This window comes from Ursus maritimus, unplaced genomic scaffold (genome assembly GCF_017311325.1).
Source record: "Ursus maritimus isolate PB19 unplaced genomic scaffold, ASM1731132v1 scaffold_36, whole genome shotgun sequence".
NCBI lineage: Eukaryota > Metazoa > Chordata > Mammalia > Carnivora > Ursidae > Ursus > Ursus maritimus.
The window spans coordinates 11,597,699-11,621,112 of record NW_024426230.1 but is presented as its reverse complement, the minus strand read 5'-3'; the positions used below and the strand labels follow the sequence as shown (position 1 = coordinate 11,621,112).

Below are 23,414 nucleotides of genomic sequence, written 5' to 3'. Positions count from 1 at the left end.
TAACAGCAATTCGGCTCAGCTTTGGAGCAAAGGATAGAAAAAAATACAGCTTTGGATTCTAAGACAAGGTCACTGAAGAGAGGAAAAAACTATAAGAATAATTTATTTTTAAAGACTTAGTAATAGCGGGACGCCTGGGTGGCGCAGTCGTTAAGCGTCTGCCTTCGGCTCAGGGCGTGATCCCGGCGTTATGGGATCGAGCCCCACATCAGGCTTCTCCACTAGGAGCCTGCTTCTTCCTCTCCCACTCCCCCTGCTTGTGTTCCCTCTCTCGCTGGCTGTCTCTATCTCTGTCAAATAAATAAATAAAATCTTAAAAAAAAAAAAAAGACTTAGTAATAGGGGCGCCTGGCTGGCTCAGTTGGTAGAGCATGCGTCTTGATCTTGGGGTTAAAAAAAAAAAAGACTTGGTAATACAGTACATCTTAAGCAACAAGTCTGGGAACGGGACTTACCTTTGGGAAGACCTGCCATAACCACTTTCAAAGGAACCTATTTCACGGAGGTGTGGAGGCCCATTCTCTTCTCCCAGGCTGGGACACCGCTCTGCCCGAGATGGCCAAATAAACAGCAGAATTGTCACAGAATTCCATTGGCACCTGTCAGAACACTGACATTCTCTGTTCTAATGTAGCCATAGAAAGCAAAAGAAATCTGTTTTAATAATCGATTTTTAATATTTTGACGTGAACTAAACTTGATATCAAGTAATGTTCTAGCCCAGCTAAGAGTGACTGGGCAATCTGACCCGGTCTCTTCAAAAATGAATTTATGTCTCTACCATATTAGAAATGAAAGTCCCTAGCAGTGATTTCTCAAGTATTTGCTGTTTGGGGCTGGATTTTAACTAACACCAAAGAGAAGACAGGGGTGATTATTTATTTTTTAAAAAGATTCTAATTATTTGACAGAGAGAGAGAGTGAGCCTGAGAGCACAAGTAGCCAGAGGGCGAAGGAGAAGCAGACTCCCTGCTGAGCAGAGAGCCCGATGTGGGGCTTGATTCCAGGACCCTGGGATCATGACCTGAGCCAAAGGCAGACACTTAATCAGCCGAGCCACATAGGTGCCCCAGGGGTAATTATTTTAATGTGGTTGAAATTTATGTCACATTTCTTTTCAGAAACTACCAAAAACCCTTCAAATGACACTGCTATTTACAACAAATTACGGTTACATTAATAACTTAATCCACTTGATAAGAATGTACTGAGTGTACTATAGTAGCAACACAAACTATTTTTAGCTGCCATCAGTGACTAGAAAATTGTCTTCCTGTTTATTTCAATTCCCAGTTGAATGAAAGTTGTGTATGTGGGGTCTCTGGAAGCACCTGTCAGATCGAATACTGCTAACAAAGAACAAACCTCGGGAGAAAGAGCTTGAGGAAATTTTGAAACAACATGAAATAGACACGATAAGAGAAAATTAAAGATTATTTCTCAAGACTTACTGCATTAACTCATTGGTATTCTCTTGTGTTTTTTCATCTCACTGTTTTCTACAGCTTTCTCTAAGTAGATCTCTAAATGGAAGTCCCTTTGCTTACGGAGTATACATTCAAGCAGACTACTTGTCATTGGCTGGGACAAAGCAGGGAAAAGCTGGTCTTCTCACCTGTCTTTCCCCACCCAGTTGCCTTTTACTCACCTCCTTGTTCCCCTCCTGCCTCCCGTAGGACTGCTGGACTATTTCGATGCTTCACTCCCCACTACTGCTCCCCCTCCCATGTAATTCTCACCAAGGGTTGTCAGATGTAGCAAATAAAAATACAGGGTGACCTGTTAAATGTGAATTTCAGATAGACAATATTTCTAGTATAAGTCTGTCCCTGCAATACTTGAGACATATTTACACTAAAAAATGTTATTTATCTGAAATTCAAATTTCAGATAACCCATAGTCCTGTATTTTACCTGGGAACCCTACTCAATCCTGTGGATTACAGAGGGCTCTAACAGCTGCCTGGTCCCTCTGAGAGCTCTCTCTGCTTAAGTCCCAGCCTGAAAGAATACCTAAATCGAAATATCACCATTTCATCACAGCAGTCTATGTTCCTACACTCCCAGCCATTCCCACAAGAGCACCCTTACATGTTTTTCACTCTAGGAATTCCAAATCACTGAAGGACAGCTGAAATACCAGATCTGAACTCCACTTAGCATTGCCCTCAATTACCCTGGTAATATTTTTTAGCCAATGAATATAAGACTCACCATGATAGACCAGAATTCAGGTGCCCAGATAACACACTCTTCCTTTCCATTCTTGCTTTAGAATGAAACTATTAGGGAAAAAAGAAATCTAACATGAACATATATGATGCATTTTATGGTGCATTCAGACAATTTTTTAAAAAGTGACAAACCTGTTAAAGGACCAGAGAGCAAGTCATTCTATTGAAGTGCAAACTTGAAGACAAAAGTTAATTTAATGTGAAGAACAAGGTACCAGAGGTGAGGTAGTCCCCATGTAGTCCTGAGAGAATCATTAACTCAGCCTTCCCCTTCGAGATCTTGTTTTGGGGTCTAGAGAATAGCAATAAGGAAGAGTATAAATTCAGGAGCATGTCAGAGCGAAGCTCAAAGCACTTAAGTATTTTCACTGGCAGAGTCAATGCCCTTTCAGAGCCTTCATTTGTTCGTACCTGACTTGAAAGATACTATCAATCCAGAGCACAACTTTTGTTGTTGTTGTTGTTGTTGTTGTTGTTTTTCAGAGCACAACTTTTAAAAGAATTCTTCTTCCCATTGTCTCGCACCTTGCTTGACACGTAGCTTTTTCTTTTCCACTCAGGTGATCAGAACAGCTGTCTTCCTTCTTCAGATCTCTGCATTTGCCAGGGTTCTGTGTCAGTGTGATTTACCCTAAACAGTCCTAGAATACCCCTACTCCTGGGCAAAGAACACATGTACCTCAATTCCTGTCAGGCAGAAATTAGGATTTTCCTTTTTAAAATTTTTATTCTTTAGTTATCTCTACACCTAATGTGGGGCTTGAATTCATGACCCTGAAATCAAGAGTTACATCTTACTCCGACTGAGCCAGCCAGTAGCCCCAGGGCTTTATTTATTTATTTATTTATTTATTTATTTGAGAGAAAGAGAGAGCACAACTGGGAGGGGCTGAGGAAGAGGGGAGAGAGAATCTCAAGCAGACCCCTTGCTGAGTGTGGAGCCCTGTGCAGGACTCCATCTCAGGATCTCAGGATCATGACCTGAGCCAAAACTGAGTCAGAGGCTTAACCAACTGTGCCACCCAGGAGCCCCACCCCCAGGGTTTTATTTTTGAATAGTATTAAAGAGTTCAAAAATAACGTTGATGAGCCATTTTACAAATGTGGGCCCTTTAAAGAGGTACTCCCTTGTTTCTTTGCTCTCGTTCTACCCCCTTTCTTTGACGTGGCTAACAAAGTTCCTATATCTAAATACTGGATGCTCTACCATTCAGTCTGTCTGAGTTTTTATGAACTACTTTAGCCTACATCAGTGTACATAAGAAAGACTATTTGGCTGGGTATCAGGGAGGTGGGTTATAGCTGAAATGTCTCCCCTAACTAGCTGTGGGATCCAAAGAAGCCCTTTCATCTTTCTGGGTCTGTCCTTCTTCTATAAAATGCTACTGTTGGACTTTATGTTCTTCAAGGTTCAAGCCTACTCTAAAGTTCTAGGATTCCTTTTGTATCCTCCTCCATTCTCCACATGCTCCTTGTGAGGTATTTGCATTAAGTTTTTAGATAAGCTTATTTTACATTAAGTTTTTAGATAAGCTTATTTAACAAATGCCTTTTTCTTTTTAAAAAATTTTCTTAAAAGTAGGATAGTTCCTTTAGAAGAAGTTTAATTTACTGAAAGCACAGTTTTCTAAGTATGCAGTTAATGAAATTTAGAAAATAAGCAGATTCGATTTATGAGAACTTTCTGATCCTCAGCATCTTTAATATTATCGATTTATCAAACACTTTCCTGGAGAGCTGTTTTGTCTAGGCATGCAGTAGGATAGGATCCTGTAAATGGATAACAAGATGAAACATCCCCTCCTGTGTTTTTCCTGGATGGTCTCTCTCCGCATACTACATACCCTACTTACATTTGTGTACATGGTTTTATGTAAAAGAGGTAATTTACTTGCTTATTTCATGTAATAATTTTTTTAAAAAAGATTTATCTAGGGGCGCCTGGGTGGCTCAGTTGTTAAGTGTCTGCCTTCGGCTCAGGGCGTGATCCCAGAGTCCTGGGATCAAGCCCCACATCAGGCTCCTCCACTGGGAGGCTGCTTCTTCCTCTCCCACTCCCCCTGCCTGTGTTCCCTCTCTCACTGTGTCTCTCTCTCTGTCAAATAAATAAAATCTTAAAAAAAAAAAGATTTATCTATTTATGAGAGCTCTAAAGACAGAGCGTATGTGCAAGTGGGGGGGGGCAGAATCTTCAAGCAGACTCCCTGCTGAGGAGTCCGAAGCAGAGCTCAATCCCACAACCCACGAGATCATGACCTGAGCCAAAAACAAGAGCCGGAAGCTCAACTGACTGAGCCACCCGGGCATTTCTAGATAATTATCTCCTTAATGTTAACATTTTTTGATATGTTGTTGTAAATGCATCCATTTTAAGTATTTAGTGTGATAAATTTTGACTAATATACACATATACCTAAGTTATCATCATCCAGATGAATACGTACAACTTTTATCACCCTCCAGAAAGTTCTCTTGTGACCTTGCCTCAGGCAACTACTGTGATTTTTTATCACCATAGATTGGTTTGGCCTATTCTTGAATATTAAACCATACAGTATGTATGTATGACTAAGTAAAGAACATAAAGTATTGGGACATGAGTATTTCCAGTTAAAATCAAGGTCCAGTGAGGTGTAAGCTGGCTGGCAAGCAGGTAAAACAGAGGCAAATATGAAAAGTTATGACTTGTTAAACTAAGTCAAACTTGATTAAATGAAAAAAAAATCTGTATCCTTTAAAAAGCTCTCATATACTGAGTGACGGAACTAATAGAGTTCACAAAATATTGAACCAATTTGAAAAAGGCATTGTAGCATGAAGAACAAATGACCACAGGCTAAAGAGAATGAACTCCTCCTTTTCCTCCAACCCAAATCATTGGTTGATAAGTAAAAGTTGCTAATAAGCATCTGATATCTTGGCCAGTTTATCACAAAGGACATGAAGTGATTCAGTGTGAGTAGGAGATAATCTGTACAGGATGAGATGCTATTGGAAATGGGAGAAGGGGTTTAGAAACAACGTGAGCAGCCTAGGCCTAGATGCATTGATTCTGCTATTGGAGAACCTGGAAGGTGAGGTCAGGAGTAGCAAAATGGATATCGGAAGCACTTGTTGCCCAAGTAAGTGGGGTAGCTGGCCCACCAGCAGAAACGTAGGCTTCACTCTGCCTTGAGTTCCCCAAGTCTGCATAAGTCTCCAAAAACAAATGCAACTGGTTACGAAAAGATATTATATTTTATTTAATTAATAAAAAATCAATTTGTTGACATGCAAACCAACTGGACCAAACAGGACAAAGTGGATCACGCAGGAGCACTGTTCTAAACAAGGATCAGCTGAAGAGCTCTGATGCCGACCAGAAGGGCACCCAAACACGAAGTTAGCCTGGGGTAGTCTTTATGTCTTTCGGTGAAGGCAAAGCCATTTGGTTGGCACTTCATAGGAGTATCTTTCCACCATGTCTTCATCATATGGTATGTGCCACGAGTCTCCAGTTGTTTGCACCACTGTGTCATAACTGGGAATATGCTGTTGAATTAAAAAGTGAACCAAACATTGAGAACAACACTAAGGGTTACCTGGCCATTTCCCTTTCTTTTCTGACAACTTCTCAGTTTGTTTCAGGAGTATTCTCTCTTACTTAACAATGGATTTTCAAAGAACAGCTAGCTCTATGAAGATGAATCCTAGTATAGGGGTTCCTTTTTCTGGGGGGGGGGGTGTTCATTTTTAAGGTTAAAGATTGTCTATAGAAGCATCACATTTATAGGCGATAGTATTCCTTTTCTTGCCTTTATCAGTTTTGTATGTGAGAGAAAATTTGGTATAATCAATAGCAGGGAAATGGTATAACGAACTCCCAGGTACCACCCAGCTTCAACCATTATCAACACATGGTTAATTTTATTTCATCGATACCACCCCTCAAGATTATTGTGAGGCAAATCTCAGAGATTATATCACTTTTTCTGTAATATTCACTATGTATCTTTAAAAGATAAGGATCTATTTTATAAGTTCAATACTATTATTACACTTAAGAGTCAATAAATCCTTATCATCAGATATGTACTGTTCACACTTCCCCAGTTATTACATGTGCATACATATATTCTACAGTTGATTTCTTTAAACAGGAGTCAAAATTGGGTTATTACATCGTGACTGAATTATCTCTTGATTTTAAATAGAGCTTTACTTTTCATCTCTATTCTTCTTGTACTTTTCCATTGTTGAGAAAACCAAGTCATTTGTCCTGTATCATTTCCCACAGTCTTGATTTTCTGTACAGATCTGTTGTTTTGTATGTTTTTTGACCATTGGACGATATTTACCATTGATTAGTGTATTTTTCTACAATACCTCGCCTTTGGATTTTCTCCCTTTGCTTTCACATAAGAGACATTCCTTGTATTTGCAGAAATCTAAACTAGAATCAAAGGAGAACTCAGTCGAGACCATGCTGCAGAAAAGGATTACCAGGAAAAAGGAATTGCTTAGCAGAAATATGATGAACCATAAGGGATAAGGAATTTTCAGCTATTGCAAATAAATAGGAAAATAAAAAACATGTAGGAGGGTAATAATCGATGACATAAATGAAGTCACCATTGATGACATCTCAGATGTTTTCACTATGTCAATTAATGTGGGGGCTGGTCTGTGAAAACTTTTGCCCTGGCAGACTTTCTGTTTCCAGGAACTGGCTAATTCCAAATACCAAACTACAGCTGAGAAAAATAAACCATTTAAAACCTCCAACTAGTTGTAATATTCTTTGACTATGCCACATTCTTCCTATATACTCGACTCTGTTGCCATTATGTAGAGAACCAATAACATACCTGAAAGGTTAATTTTGATCCTTCAAACCTTCTAGTAATTGCTAGCTGATGTCCCTGCTGCCACTTAAAGAAGAGGCGCTGGGTCTTGGCATCACGTAGACAGGCCTTGTGGTCCCGCATCAGATCTTTTGTGATAAATCTACAGTGGTTCCCCGAGTGCAGTGTGGCATACAGTAGGAACGGGTCATCCTCTGAGCTGAGTCAGACATAAGAAAGAATACAATCAAGCACAGCCCCCAGGAGGCAGAGGATAGCATTCTTTACCATGCTTTTTACTTCTTTTTTTTAAAGATTTTATTTATTTATTTGACAGAGATAGAGACAGCCAGCAAGGGAGGGAACACAAGCAGGGGGAGTGGGAGAGGAAGAAGCAGGCTCATAGCGGAGGAGCCTGATGTGGGGCTCGATCCCATAACGCCAGGATCACGTCCCGAGCCGAAGGCAGACGCTTAACCGCTGTGCCACCCGGGCGCCCCCATGCTTTTTACTTCTTATTCCACTTTCCTCAGAGGTGCTCTGCATCTTTTTTAAAAGATTATTTATTTATTTATTTATTTATTTATTTATTTATTTATTTATTTATACAAGAGACAGAGAGAGAGAACACAAGCTGGGGGAGAACACAAGCAGAGGGAGAGGGACAAGCAGACTCCCTGATGAGCAGGGAGCCCCACACGGGCGGGAGTTGATCCCAGGACCCTGAGATCACGATCTGAGCTGAAGTTAGATGCTTAACCGACTGAGCCACCCAGGCGCCCCAGTCCTCTCACTGTTAAGTGACATGATCCCAGTGATGCTTATAATCCAACCACTTCCAAGTCTTTTGCTAGCAGACAGCACTAACTAGAACACAAATCGAAAGCTAAGGGGAAGGGAATGCCAATGCTCAAGTTGGCTCAATTGGGCTCTTCCACTAAAATGGAAAATTCTAACAATAATTCCCTCTTCACATTCAAAAGTTGGTTCTCTGTGTGCCCCGGGTGTTGTTCCTATTTGCCTTATCCACCACAGAGCACACCCTTCCACTCCTTTCCTCACTGAAACTCGAAAAATGTCCATAATATTAATAGGGCAGGATGAGACTTCCTTGCAAGCTACCAAAAATAATGGGCTGCCTCAAAGCTAAAATTGGTATCTCAAAGCAGCTTCTGGGAAGTCACCCAGATCCGCACCCGAAGGCATCTCCTGCTTTGAGAAGAGTCAGTGACTCAGAGTCTCCAACGGACCCTCAGCTTCAGCACTTAGCACCGGAGGAGGTGTGCTGTGAGAACAGCAGTAGCCGCCTTGGCTCAGGAGACTCGGACTGCAGCACGGGATAGGTCTTATGTCTGATCCAAACGACCCAAGTAGGACCCTTTGATGTTTATTTTATACTAAGCTATTTCAAATGAAATGATAAATGACTGTAATCTATCTGCCTTAAAAATCCCCAAGAAAAAGAAAGAAAGAAAAAAATGCAGGGGCTAATGGGGAACAAGATGAGGAAAATGTGGTAATCGTTGGAGCTAGTTGACAGTTACATGGGGATTCACTACACTATTCTCTGTAGTGTTTGTTTGAGAAGACTTCTTTGGCACATCAGTGGAAAATCAAAGTAATGTTAAAAACTTAAATATTCGGGGGTGCCTGGGTGGCTCCGTCATTAAGCGTCTGCCTTCAGCTCAGGGCGTGATCCCGGCGATCTGGGATCGAGCCCCACATCAGGCTCCTCTGCTGGGAGCCTGCTTCTTCCTCTCCCACTCCCCTTGCTTGTGTTCCCTCTCTCGCTGGCTATCTCTCTCTCTGCCAAATAAATAAATAAAATCTTAAAAAAAAAAACTTAAATATTCAAACCAAAGCCATAGAAGGTCACTTTAAAGAACACCATAAATACAAGTCCCAAACCAAGCACAAGACCAATTTCCATCAGGCTTCTTGGTTTTACCACCACATTTATCCAATTCCTCCACCTAAGGAAAATAATAGTGATGAGGACAGCGCTACATAAATGCTGTTCATGTACTTGGTGCCCTGCCACCGTTTTACATGTATTATTTACAGGTATTCTCTCATTTAATTTTCTTAATAACCCTTTGGGGGTTACATATGAAGAAGACAGAGAAGGGAAACACCTTCCCAGAGAGGAGGTGGCAGGGCCATGCTCTGAATCTGGGTAGACTAATTCCCAAGCCTGTGCTCCTCATGTCTACCCACTGTTGCCTAAAGTGAGTGAGCGAAGAGCGTTACTGTTGTCTTCTCCTCTTAGAGAAGCAACCCCTTCCGGGAACACATAAAAGGACTTAGCTAAAGAAAAAAGGGATTGGTTTGGGCTCTGAAAGAGGGGTTGGCCTCCTGCTCCATGCATTAAGAGCCATTTTACCTTCTTAGGAATAAAAAATTGGGGGAATTCTGACAAATCCTGAAGCTATCACATTCAACATAATGAAACCTAGATCCGGGGCTGAGGGACACCCGTTATCCATGCAAAGTTGGAAATAAACTTTTGTCAGCATAAACCATATGTAAAACTCAGTGTATTTTAAAACTTTACATGTACTGTTGAGGATCTGTGCCCCTCTGGAGTAGATGCTTTCTTCTTTATGGGCACTGTACCATTTTGTCACTGACCTTGTTTTCCATGTTCCTTTGGCTTCCTGAGAAGTTGCTCCTGGCAACATTCCCTTTATATTTAGGATAAAATCCAGATTTCTTGCTTGCCTACCAGAGTCCACAAGGTCTTCTGTACTGTGGTCCGCGCCTTCTCTTTGACCTCAGAACCTACCTACTTTTCCTCCTGCTGCCACAGCTCATCTGTACTGGTTTGCTTGCTTTCTTCAAACACACCAAACACATTCTTGCTTTGTGGCTTTTTGAACACTTGCTGTCCCTCTGTTTGATATGTTCTTCCATCCACCCTCCCATTTTCTCTTTGGATTTTATCCGATTTATTTATTTGAGTGAGAGAGAGAGAGAAAGAGAGAGAGAACACAAGCAGGGGGAGAGGCAGAGGGAGAAGCAGACTCCCCACCGAGCAAGGAGCCTGGTGCCAGACTTGATCCCAGGACCCTGGGATCATGACCTGAGCTGAAGGCAGGCGTTTAACCCACTGAGCCACCCAGGCGTCCCAGCTCCTTCTCTTTGTACCTGTCCTCTCCCAAAGGCTATTCCTGATCACCCCATTCACTACCCTCTGACCCACCCCCTACCTAATCCTTTTTTAGCTATTTACTCTACTTTATTGTCTTCTTAGCATTGATCACTGCCTGGAAATACGTTACCTTTTTATTTGTTTACCTGTTATTTTAAGTCCCAGGAAGGCAGGGACTTGGTGAAGAACTGCTGTTTTCCAAGAACACAGAAGGTGCTCATATATATAAAATATTTGTTAAATGATCTATGTAGGACCTCATGGCATGCATTCTGTGTACTCATCTCACTTCTGACTTTATCTTCTTCCTATTTCTCCTTTATCCTGATTTCCTCATCTGTTTAAATTTATCCTGCTGTAGGAAGTATATTTTTGTAAGCTGCCTCAAATCTTTTTTTGGATTCATACGCATGCACTTTAAACATGGCGAAAATAGGTAACTAACAAGCAGATGACTTGGGCCCAGTGTAATTCACCTAGTACCTTCAGTACTTACATGTTGTCAGCAAAGAAGCAGCTGGCTTGCTGTTGCACCTTTTTCATCTCATCCTTCCTCCACTTGGAGTGCTGTGTTAGCATGTGCTTTCGGCCCAGGACCAGCAGCTGCAAATTCTGCTTAGCTAGTTGAGAGACCACATTCAAGAGCTAAAAAACACAAAGCCAGTCCCCAAGAGGGCCAAGGGAAGAATCTCAAGTAAGTGGACTCGTTCTTCCAGCTGGTAGTCTCAATAGTAGTAAAAGTCTTTTCTGGTAAGGGGTAAGAAAACATTCCTTAAAATAATTTTCCATCTTTGTAAGCCTGAAGAAATGCTTCCTTATTACAAATTAATATCTAACACCTGCCTACTGGTCAGACTACATTTCACTGCTCTGGGCGGGGGGGAGGTTCTAAGCATAGACAAGATGAGTTGTTTTTAAAGTGTGTTCCAGAGTCCACTGGGATAGACAGAGGGAGGTTCAACGAGGACGGGTTTTAGTTCGCACCCTGTTTCAACCAAAACAGCTCAGCTTTTGTATATTTATATATCAGTATTCTGCGTAAGTTTCCATTTGAATAAAGGGTTCTACTTTTTTTTCACGGTTTGTATACAGCTAGACTAGATAGCATCTTTTCAGCCAACTTTTCCATGTCATGATTCTGCTGAGACTGTTACCTTTCATTGAAATCCTTTTCTCCACTCAAAGATCTGTCAATTTCTATTCTCCAGTCTCCTTTTCAGTGAACCTACTCCCACTTTCTCTACTTCCCATCCATCTTGTGTGCGCATGACTACCTCTCAAAAGTCGGGATTTTTAGTACATCTAGTACCTTGGTAAGCTTGCATTACCATTCAACCTTTCATAAGAAGTCCATAGATTACTTTTATTTACAACTTATTAAACTAAGTTATAAATGGATATTACTAAGTAAAATAATACTTAATGAAAAATTATAATTTGTTATATACTATTGTATCAGAAATATAAAAGTTCTTTATAACAGCTGTTGAGCCTATGAAAATCAGGAGTTGAAAGTCACTGAAGAAATCAATTTTCTTGAGTCTTGATTGGAAAAGGCACTGATTTTATTATTTTTAATTATTATTATTATTATTATTATTTTTAAAAGATTTTATTTGACAGGGAGAGAGCACGTGCGCATGCACACGGGCACAGCAGGGGTGGTGGCAGAGGAAGAGGGAGAGAGAGAAGCAGGCTCCCCGCTGAGCAGGGAGCCCGATGTGGGGCTCAATCCCAGGACTCTGGGACCATGACCTGAGCTGAAGGCAGATGCTTAACTGAGCCACTCAGGCGCCCCTAAAAAGGCACTGATTTTAATCTAGCTTCCCTTTACTCATAATTTCTTCCCATGTAGCCTTTTAGGATATTATTTAAAATTCTTTAATCAAAAAAACATTCATTTATTTGGTCAGTTGTCAAATATTGCTTTAGCACCTATTATTTATTCTTAGACTTAAGAATGAATTTTGTAAGGGCCAGATTTTTTTTTTTTAAAGATTTTATTTATTTATTGGACAGACAGCCAGCGAGAGAGGGAACACAGGCAGGCGGAGTGGGAGAGGAAGAAGCAGGCTCCCAGCGGAGGAGCCCGATGTGGAGCTCGATCCCAGGACTCTAGGATCACGCCCTGAGCCGAAGGCAGACGCCCAACGACTGAGCCACCCAGGCGCCCCTGTAAGGGCCAGATTTTTAATATTACTGCTTAATGCTTTCGATTTATATCGCTCATCCTACTCCACTACTAATCCTCTTATGTTAGGAAACTGCGTTTGGTTTTATTATCCCTAATTACTAGTTCTAGAATTAAGATAGAGTGGACACAACTTGCCCACTGAATGTTTGCTAATTCTTAAGCAGAAAAGTATACCAAGACCAGCATAAGGCCTCTAAACCCAAAGCTTTATTATCAGTAAAATATAATTCTTTCCTTCAAAGTTGGGAATAGTGGCTTCTATGTTCATTCAGTTATTTCCCAGGTCTCTCTATGTGTAAGGCATGTGGTAGATATCTGAGTCTATGAAATTTTAAAAAATATGATCCCTTAGGCACCTGGGTGGCTCACTGGGTTAAGCATCTGCCTTTGGCTCAGGTCATGATTCCGGGGTCCTGGGATGGAGCCCCATATCAGCTCCCTGCTCAGCGGGAAGTCTGCTTCTCCCTCCGCCTCCGCTCACTGCCACCCCTTGCGCTCTCTCCTCCTCCTCCACCTCCTCCTCCTCCTCCTTCTTCTTCTCTCTCTCTCTCTCACATAAATAAATAAAATCTCCCCCCCTCCAAATAAAAAGACATGGTCCCTGTCTTTAGTGAGGGAGTGCCTATCAAGGCTAGGAAAATATACACGCTGGCTCTACATTTGTTAGATGGTTAATAAATATTTTCTGCTTAGCTGAAGAATATACTCAACATCTATTTTTATCCATCATAAAAGTTGCTCATTATTGAAAACATGAAAAATATAGACCAGAAGAAAAACAAAGAAGAAACCACTCATACCTTACCACCCAAACACTGTTAACATGTATTTACCAGTGGTTTTATTCCATACATTTTTATATAATCGTTTAAGCCATCATTTTAAAAGTTAGGCTAGTAATCAAAAGAAAACATCTACACTGTAAGGAAGTTTGGCTCATCGATTCAAATACCTCAAAAGACACTGAGAGGTGCATCGCCTTCAGAATGCACTTACAACATCCTTCCTTCCTTCCTTCCTTCCTTCCTTCCTTCCTTCCTTCCTTCCAGATTTTATTTATTTATTTGAGAGGGAGAGAATGAGCAGGGGGAGGGAGAGAGAAAAAGAGTGGGAAGGACAAGAAGACCCCTGTTAAACACAGAGCTCCATGCAGGGCTCCATGCAGGGCTCAATCCTAAGACCCTGAGATCATGACCTGAGAGGAAGTCAGAGTTTAACTGCTTAGCCTTAAGCCGAATGAGCCACCCAGGCACCCCTATAACATTCCTTTCCTACAGCTATGCTGAGATTACAGATTATTTTCAGTGAGCCCAATTATAAATGGCAACTTAATTCATTACGAGGAATGACAAATACTTTAAAATTTTCCATATGAATTTCCACTGAGTTAAAGATACAAAAAAAAAAAAATTCAAACAAAAACATTTTTGATACTCATTGCTTAAGTTTTCATACAACTGGGAAGACAGGGCTTAAAGAAAAACACATTTGGGTCTTCAGAGCTATATGCTGGTGTAGATAAATGGCCTTGAGTTTACTAATTTAAGTTAAAAAAATAGGAACCCAGAGAAGAACAGAAAAGGATTAGCTTGAACTGCTCTGGGGCACCATCTTGTGGCTTAGAGGTCTCTACTAGCAGCAGCTCTCTCTCTGAAACAATGCAAAGGAGAATAAATGAAAGACACAGGAAAGAATGATATGTATACAGAATAAAGGCACTGGCCTGAAAGTCTATGACAGTCTAGCTATGAGCCGACTTCCTCTGGGGTAAATTCCAAGGCTGGATCCAGTGGGCTGGGTCAGAGTCATAGGTATACTCAGAACAGTAAAGAGAAAGAAAATTTACCTTAATACTACATTAGATCAAAAATAAAACTGGGAGGGATTTCCACTTCTAGGAAGATGGGAGTAGATCTACTTTCTCCTATCTGTACCACTAAGTACAACTAAAACCCCCAGACGTTATACAAAACAAACACAGCAAGACCCTGAAAGTTTGATGTTTCCAAAAATCAAAATGTTTCAAACACATTTAAGATATAAAATAACAGCATAGGGGTGCCTGGCTGGCTCAGTTAGTGGAGCATGTGACTCTTGATTTTGGGGTTGTAAATTTGAGCTCCATGTTGGGTGTGGAGATTGCTTAAAAATAAAATTAAAAAAAAATACAGCATAAAATGAGATTTATGTCTATTTTCCACATAAAGCAAAAAAAAAAAAAAATCAGAAACTAAAAAAAAGAAGACCATGAAGAGAGAAAAAAGCAGACTGACTAGGGACCTGGGGGCATGAAGAATGACATGGCAGTGAGTTCCCTGGGTTTTCTTTTTGCCTCATATATCCTAGACTTGGAGCCGAAGAAGCCGGAAACCCAGAAATGCCAGTGGGTACAGACAAAAAGAGCCCAACAAAGGCGTGTTTTTTCTAGCCAAAGGACCAGGAAAGAGGCCATCTGGCAAGACAGAAAACTTGTTAACAATGATGACACCAGCAGAGTGTGATATTGTGTGTGTGTATACATATATATGTGTATATATATACACATTTGGGACTTCATATATACATATATATACATATATATATATATATGTATACACACACGCACATACATGTAGTATCCAGAGGAGCCATTAAAAATCCTATACAAAGAGATACACTAAAAAATACTATAGATTAAAAAATAAAATAAAAAACTCACTATAGGTATATAAAAGTGGAATTCTATAAAAAGTTCAAGTAGCCCAGAGGAAGGCAAGAAAAATAAAACAAACAAAAAACAGAGATGACAGAAAACAAAAAATAAAATGGCAGGCATAAATCTTAACATTTCAATAATAACATGAAATATAAAGGCTTTTTAAAAAAAAGATTTTATTCATTTGAGAGAGAGAGAGAACGTAAGCAAGGGGAGAGGCAGAAGGAGAGGGAGAGGGAGAAGCAGACTCCCTGCTGAGCTGGGAGCCTGACATGGGGCTGGAACCCAGGACCTGGAGATCATGACCTGAGCCGAAGGCAGATGCCCAACCACTCAAGCCACCCAGGTGCCCCGAAATATAAAGGCTTTTATTTATTTATTTTTTTAGAGGGGATTTTTTTTTTTTTTTGAGATTTGATTTATTTATTTGACAGAGAGAGAGAGCACAAGCAGGGGAAACAGCAGAGGGAGAGGGAGAAGCAGACTCCCTGCTGAGCAGGGAGCCTGATGTGGGGCTCGATTCCAGGACCCTGGGATCATGACCTGAGCCGAAGGCAGATGCGTAACCGACTGAACCACCCTGGCGCCCCTACAGGGTTTTAACACACCAATTAAAAGAGGCCAGTAGAGTGGATTAAAAAACATAACCCAACTATATAATATCTAAAAGAAACTCATTTCAAATATACAAGTATAGTCTGCAAGCTATTCCTCAAAGGAAAGCCAGAGTGGTTACATTAATATTAAATGAAGTAGCGTTCAGAGCAAAGAAAACGACCAGCTATGCAGAGAGACATTCTGTGATAAAAGGATCAATCCACCAAGAAGACATAGCAATCTTAAATGCGTGTGTACCAAACAACGGAGCTGCAAAAGATGTGAAGCGAAAACGGATAGAATGTAAAGGTGAAATAGACAAATCCACCGTTATATTTAGAGACTTCAACACTCCCCTCTCAACAACTGGGAAAAAACCTAGATAGAAAATCTGCAAGCATATGGGAGAACTCAACAACACCATCCATGTTCATGGATTGGAAGACTCAAGACAGTAAAAATGTCAATTCTCCCCAGATTGATATGTGGGTTTTTAATGCAATTCCTATCAAAATCACAGCAAGATTTTTTGGTGGACAGAGACAGGATTATTCTAAACTTATATGGTAAGGCAAAGGAAGAAAAACACGTAAACAATTTTGAAAAAAAATAAAGTGGGAAGGAAGAATCAGTCTACCTCATCTTCAGCCCTACTACATTGCTAAAGTAATCTAAATTCTGTGATATTGGGAGGGACAGGCATACAGATCAACAGAACAGAATAGATGACCCAGAAACAGACCCTCACAAATATGCCAAGGGAAGATAACCTTTTAACAAATGGTGCTGAAGCAACTGGACATCTATAAGTAAAAAATAAACCTCTACTCAAATCTCATACCTGATATAAAAAATTCAGTCAAAATAGACCATGGACTTAAATGTTAAACACAAGCTATAAAGTTTTAGGAAAAAAACCTAGGAGAAATATCTTCATGATGGAGCTACACAGAGTTCTTAGACTTGACATCTAAGACATTATCTATAAAAGGAAAAATTGATAAATTGGACTTCATCAAAATTAAAACTGTTTGTCTTATGAAAGGCCCTGTTAAAAAGATGAAAAAGACAAATTACAAACTGGGAGAAAATACTTGCAAACCACATGTTCAACAAAGAAGTGGTTTCTAGAACACATAAAGAACTCTCAAAACTCAACAGCTAAAAAAAGCAAACTATCCAAATAAAACATGAACAAAGTCCTTTTGGGGCACCTGGCTGGCTCTGCTGGTAGGACATGTGACTCTTGATCTTGGGATCGTGAGTTCCAGCCCCACGTTGGGGGTAGAGTTTACTTAAAAACAAAACAAAACAAAACCCCAAACACCTTGCACCAAAGAAGACATACATAATATACAAGCATACGAAAAGATATCCAACATTATTAGCCATCAGGGAAATGCAAATTATAACCCAATGAGGTATCACCACACACCCATCAGAATGGCTAAAATAAAAAAGACTAATAACACCAAATGCTGAGGATATGGAGAAACGGAATCACTTATATATTGCTGGTGGGAATTTAAAATGGTACAGACACTCTAGAAAACAATTTGGCAGTTTCTTGTAAAACTAAATATGCAACTACCACATGATCAAGTGTTTGTATTTCTGGGCATTTATCCCAGAGAAATGAAGACTTATGTTCACATAAAAACTTCTACACACATGTTTAATTACTTATGTTTATTCCTAATAGCCAAAATCCAGAAACAATCCAGATGTCCTTCAGTAGATGAATAAAGAAACTGGTATATCTAAATCATGGAATACTAAACAATAAAAAGGAACAAACTATTGATACTGCAACAACCTGGATTGATCTTCACAGAATTATGTGGTGCGAAAAGGCCAAACACAAAGGTTATATACTATGTGAGTCCACTTATATAATATTTCTAAAATGAGAAAATTCTAGTAATTGAGAACAGATTAGTGGCAGCTGGGGGCTAAGGAGGAGGTGAGGTCAGGCGAGAAGTAGATATGGCTATCACAGGGCAACAGGAGGGATCCTTGTGGTGATGGAAATTTCTCTATCTTGACTATATCAAGGTCAATATCCTGGTTGTGATAATACAGCTTGGAAAGATGCTACTACTGGAGGAAAGTGGGTAAAAGATACATGGGATCTCTGTGCATTATTTCTTACATCTACATATGAATCTCTGATTATCTCAAAATAAAAAGTAAACAAAAAAGCCAAATCAAAACAAAAAATAAAACCTCTAAAACCAAAACTGGGGCTTCTAAGGACAAGGGGTATGTGACAAATATCCAGTGTGCACGGGATGGTCAATAGAAGATATAAAAGGCAATCCTCTCCTGAGACTATAAGCAGGAAATAGGTTTAGATGAGAAAGATAAAGAAGAATTTTCTTGAGCTCAGGGCAGTCCTGACCATAGAAGCCACAATCCACTCTGGAAGGTTCTAACCTGAGAAACCACGAGATGGGAGGGACAGTTCTGGGCCTATCTAAGGAGTCTAGAATCTGTGCAACATAGAACAAACGAAATAGTAGTGCGCCTTCTACAGAATATCTAAAATTCCACATTGATTTCAGAACTTCTCTGGGTACCTCAAGGTTAACCTGAAATTAGATCTCACATACCCCTCACCTCCCCGCTGCTCCTTAAGATGTCTAAAGGATAATTTTCCAAAAACCAGAAGAGTAAGAATAAATTTCAGACTAATATTTGATGCAAACATTTTCTGGTTTAGGCTTTCATTCTAACTTGGTTTATCTCCTGCAGGAACAGATAAAAGGTTTTTTCTTTTACTTGTAAGTGACACACTTATTTTTGGTATAAAATCGCTGAAAGGTAGTTCCTGAGCTTAGAATAAAAATACATTTGGCAGGGCTACATGTGTTAGAAATAACTGCGTAGGGATACTCAGGAAGTAGAAAAGCTGCCTGAGAGGTGGTAGAGGCCAATGAGGGCAAGAGCTTTTCTGAGTAATCCCAAACAACAAGCGTAACTTCCTTTCCCTATTCTTAACTTTTTACCCCGCCGCCTGCAGTCTCTGGCACTTCCTGGGTTCTATGGACTGTAGATCTTCAAAAACTCTTAAGCCTTTGGGATCTGATGTCTACAGAAATTAGTTTTATGCCAGTTCTTCAGCAAGATAACTACAATCAGTATACCTTACATTACATTATGAGATACCTTCTGGAAAAAGTTTTGGAAACAATCCAAATGCCCAATAAAAGATAGATAAACAAAATGTGTAAATGTGTACAACAGAGTATCATTCAGTCTTGAAAAGGAATAAAATTCTGATACATGCTACAACATGGATAAACCTGGAAGACATGTTAACATTATCTTAAGACATTCGGCCAGACACAAAAGAACAGATATTATATGATTCCACTTATATGATACCTACAGTAGTCAAATTCATAGAGACAGAAAATATAATGGTTCAAAGGGGTAAGGGGAGGGGGATGAGATATTGTTTAACGGGTACAGTTTCAGTTTGGAAAAGTGAGAAAGTTCTAGAGATGAATGGTAACGACGGGTGCATGACAGTGTGAAGTACTTAATGCCATTGAACTGTATACTTAAAAATGGTAACACAGTGTGTTATATGTAAGTGATGAATCACTAACTTCTACTTCTGAAACTAATATTACACTATATGTTAACTGGAACTCAATAAAAACTAAAAACTACGAAAAAAAAGGTTAACATAAATTTTGCACTATGTATATTTTACCACAATAAAAGTTTAATTATTGAAATCTAAAAATATAAACTAAAGTAGGTAAAACAGCACAATGAACTAGTGAGTGCCTGTCACCAGCTTCAATAATTATCAGCTGCTGGCCAATCCAATTTCATCTGTCTCCCCACCCAGATTATTCTCCCTTTCAGATTATTTTGAAACAAATCCCAGACATATCATTTCATCTATAAATATGTCAGAATGTACGTCTAAACATGAGGACCCTTTAAAAAAATAAGCGCAATGCCATTATCATATCTAAAAAATTAACAAGAATTCCTTAATATCAGATATACAGTGTTCATCTGAGTCATAATTTTTTTTTACAGTTTAAAAAAAAATCAGGACCTAAAAAAGCTCCATATATTGCAATTGCTTGATTGCAGTTAAAGAAATGTGGCTGTTTGTCTTAACAGAATTTCCTGCACTTAGATTTTGCTGATTTCATCCGCATGGTATTGTGTAACATATTCTCCAGGCCTGTTCTTCTTATAAATTGGTAGTTGGATCTAGAGACTCAGTCAGATTCAAGGATTTTTTGGGTGTGCACTTACGTGTGTGCGCGCGCGTGCATGCACGCCCTTAAAACTGTGACAACTCCAGTTCTTTCATCAACCATTGGGGTACTGGAGATACAGGTAGAAAGACACAGTTATCCCTAACATCCAGGAGTTTGCGGTCAAATGACCGTAACAGAATTTAGTAAGTGCTCAGAGAGAGCACAAAGGATGGGCACTTAAATCACACTGTGGGTGGGGAGGGTGGTCAAGGAAGTCTCCACAGAGGAAGCGACAGCTGAGATTTCAGATGAATTATTCAGGCAAGGAATGGGAGTTTCCAAGGACAGGGAGTAGCATGTTGAGGGTGGAAGCTCTTTATAAGTACACTGAATTCCAGGAACTGCAAAGGTGTCAGATGCGTTTCACGCAAAAGTGTGGGATGACAGTGAGGAATGCCAGAAAAAAGGCTGGAAATGAGTGTAGAGGTCAGATCACAAAGGTCATTGTGAGCTCTGATAAGGAATCTTTTCCCACCTGAAGGCAATGGGGGAAAAGCAAAGGATTGAAAACAGGCGCATGACATGACTGCCAATTTAGAGAGATCAAAATTGTAAACTGCAAGAAGGCTGAACAAGGAGATCTAGTAGGGGGCTTTTGTGGTAATTCAAGTAAGAGATGAGAACTGAGGCCCTGGCAGTGAAGATGGAGGGAAGAGAGCCATGTGAGCATTAGTAGAGCAGAGCTAATCAGGCTTAGTCATTGATTACACATGGGAAAGGAGGAGAGGGAAAAACCAAGGAAGACTGGGACAACTGGACAAATGATGGTAGCAAGACAGGATCTTTGAGAAGAAAAGCTCACGATATCCCCAGGTGGGAGATATCCAGTGGGCAGCCTAGTTATGGGACTCTACTATTTAGCAGAGGGCTCTGGGCCGGAGATAAAGATTTGGAGCCATCAAGGAGTAGATGAGGTGTCACAGGAAGGATACAGACTTAGAAAGGAATAAAGCTGAGGATGAAACATGAGGAATCCTATTTTTTGAAAGGTAGAGTGACGAGAAAATAATTTAATGTAAACCGAGGAACAGTGAGAGAGATGAAAGAAAAACCAGGAGATGGAAGTCTCTCAGAAAGACTTTTAAGAGCATTTCAAGAAAGGAGAGGCTAAGTATCAGTGCTCACAGAGACACCAAAGTGCAGCCTGCAGCCTGGAGGAGCATTTTGACGACACCACAGGGCAGGAGTGAGATTTCAGTTGGTTTCCTAAACTACATACGGTTACAGTTTGCTTTGTCCAGAGAGACTATGTCTTGCAAGCAGGGCTCTATTTTGCTTACCAAAAATAACAATCAATTCTGCTTTTTCATTTCAGAAACTGCATTGTGCGTCCTCTTCAAAGTTTCCAATTTCCAGAAGCTTCAGTGTGAAGGGAGGGGGTCATTTTATTTTATTTGTTTTTAAGATGGAAGAGACTTGACAATATTTATATTCTGATCAGAAAAAGTCAGCGGGAAGGTAGAGGCTGAAAGATGCAGGCATAGAGGGGATGCTCGCTGGAACCAGTTTCCTGAGAAAGCAGGCAGAGAATCTAGAGAACAGGTGAGAGAGAACATCTCTAGCCGGGGTTTGGATTTGAGCAGAGATAAACTGGTGTGACTGTGGTGTGTGTGTGTGTGTGTGTGTGTGTGTGTGTGTGTGTGTGTGTGTGTGTGTGTGGTGTATGTCGAAATACGAGCTCGCTCCTCCTGACAGCGTCTATTTTCTGTGTGCAGCAGGAGGTGAGTCATTGGCAGAAGGATGGTGGTGGGGGGAGAGCGGGAGGCTTGAGGGCAGAGGCACGGAGGAGATACAGCCGGTGGGAGGTTGGAAGTGGGAGCTGGCTGCAGATGCCCAGAGCAAGCCAGTGAGCATAAAAACCCAGAACAGGGTGGAAGCCAGGAGTGCCTAGAGGCAGCAGCAGTGGGCACAGTAGGGAGACTTTCAGCACTCAGCGTCCTGGGTGAGTGAGAGGCCAGGGTGAGTAATGATCACCCCTTGCTCCACATTCACGTTTGGGCAAAAGGCACTTTCAGGTCATCTGATATCAGTCTCCTACTTACTACTGAAGATACCATTCCAAATTTGTATCAATATAGGATCTGTGGTTTGGGGGTCCAGGCCTGAGTCAGGAATTCCAAGTTCCTATTTTATTTATTTGCTCAGATTGCTTTATTTTTAAAACGTGAAATCAGGTACCCTCCTACCCACTCCACTCCCCCACTATCCTTAACAGTATTATGAACATTTATCTATGAAGTCATCATCAACAAAACTGTAAAATAACATCACAGCCACATGCAATTTCTATATGAAAAGCTCATTGGAGAAAGGATCTCAAAACCATGCGGCTTTCAGGGCACGCTCTCTCTGGCAATGCCTCCCCCTTCTAATGACTTTTGGAAACAACCAGGGGCCAATTTGATAAGGCAGCCCCGGAGGCCACATGTTAGTGCTGAAATATGTTTCCTTCCTCAACCTACCTCTCCACCTTTAGCCCAACCTCTCTCCTTTTAATGTGGAGGAGTGGTGGGGGAATGGTGAGGAGCAGCTGTATTTACTTTCTTAGCCCGACTGAAGGGCAGCTCCCCCCCCCAATTCTATTCAGCTAGTCAGAGCCCGGTACCCAGTGGATAAGGCACCCAGTGTCATTCCCTGGCACCTTCTGATGCTGGTATTCGATGTGTGAAGGAAGTTCAAAGATCCTGCACTCAGCTGTGGACAGTTTTCTTCAAAGGATCTGATATAGAAGGAGAGCTTGATGAAAGTAGAAATTGTTCTCAATGAAAATGGTCAGCAGCTGTTATAGGTGCAAACTGTGACCAGGTGGGGTGTTTGAGGAGCAAGGCACCGTGCACTTGACCAGTCTAAGCTTTCGGAGGCCTCGTTTTTCTCAGATAAAACCATACAAATGCTCACACCGAGGAAGATGGGAAACGATTTTGTCTTTGACCTGTCTCCTCTTTATACATACACACAGCTAGAGTTCAGCACCTGAGCTGCACAAGGAAGCAGCTTAACTTTAAATAGAATGTTGAGGGCCGCCTGGGTGGCTCGGTCAGTTAAGCATCTGTCTTTGGTTCAGGTCATGATCTCAGGGTCCTGGGATTGAGCCCCACGTGGGCCCCCTGCTCAGCAGGGGAGCCTGCTTCTACCTCTCCCTCTACCCCTCCCCCCCAGTTGTGCACACACTCTCTCTCAAATAAATAAATAAAATCTTAAAAAAAATAGAATGTTGATGTTAAAGAGATTATTTTCTCATTATTTGTAAGTGGAGAGACTTAAAATTCCATAAAAAACAGAAAAAATTTCTTAAAATAACCATAAACAGCCTGCATATAGCTCCAACATAAAAGGATACCAATTTCTAATACCGGTTAGCTAGCTTTTTTGGACACTAAGGCCAGGAAATACACATCCACTTTTTATGGAAAGCAAGAAAAGTAAACAAA

The 23,414-nt window shown here is 40.6% G+C and overlaps 1 protein-coding gene across 1 annotated transcript in view; it reads right to left on the bottom strand.

Annotated features, from left to right (window-relative positions):
* Positions 1–5,369: 5,369 nt before the first annotated feature.
* PRORP (protein only RNase P catalytic subunit) overlaps positions 5,370–23,414 on the bottom strand; it is a 133,583-nt gene continuing 115,538 nt past the window's right edge. The window contains exons 6-8 of the mRNA XM_008694130.2: positions 10,705–10,853; positions 7,082–7,277; positions 5,370–5,765 (exon numbers count right to left, since the gene is read on the bottom strand). Coding sequence (XP_008692352.1) covers positions 5,634–5,765; positions 7,082–7,277; positions 10,705–10,853 — 477 coding nt within the window. The 3' untranslated portion in view covers positions 5,370–5,633. The remainder of the gene's footprint in view (positions 5,766–7,081; positions 7,278–10,704; positions 10,854–23,414) is intronic.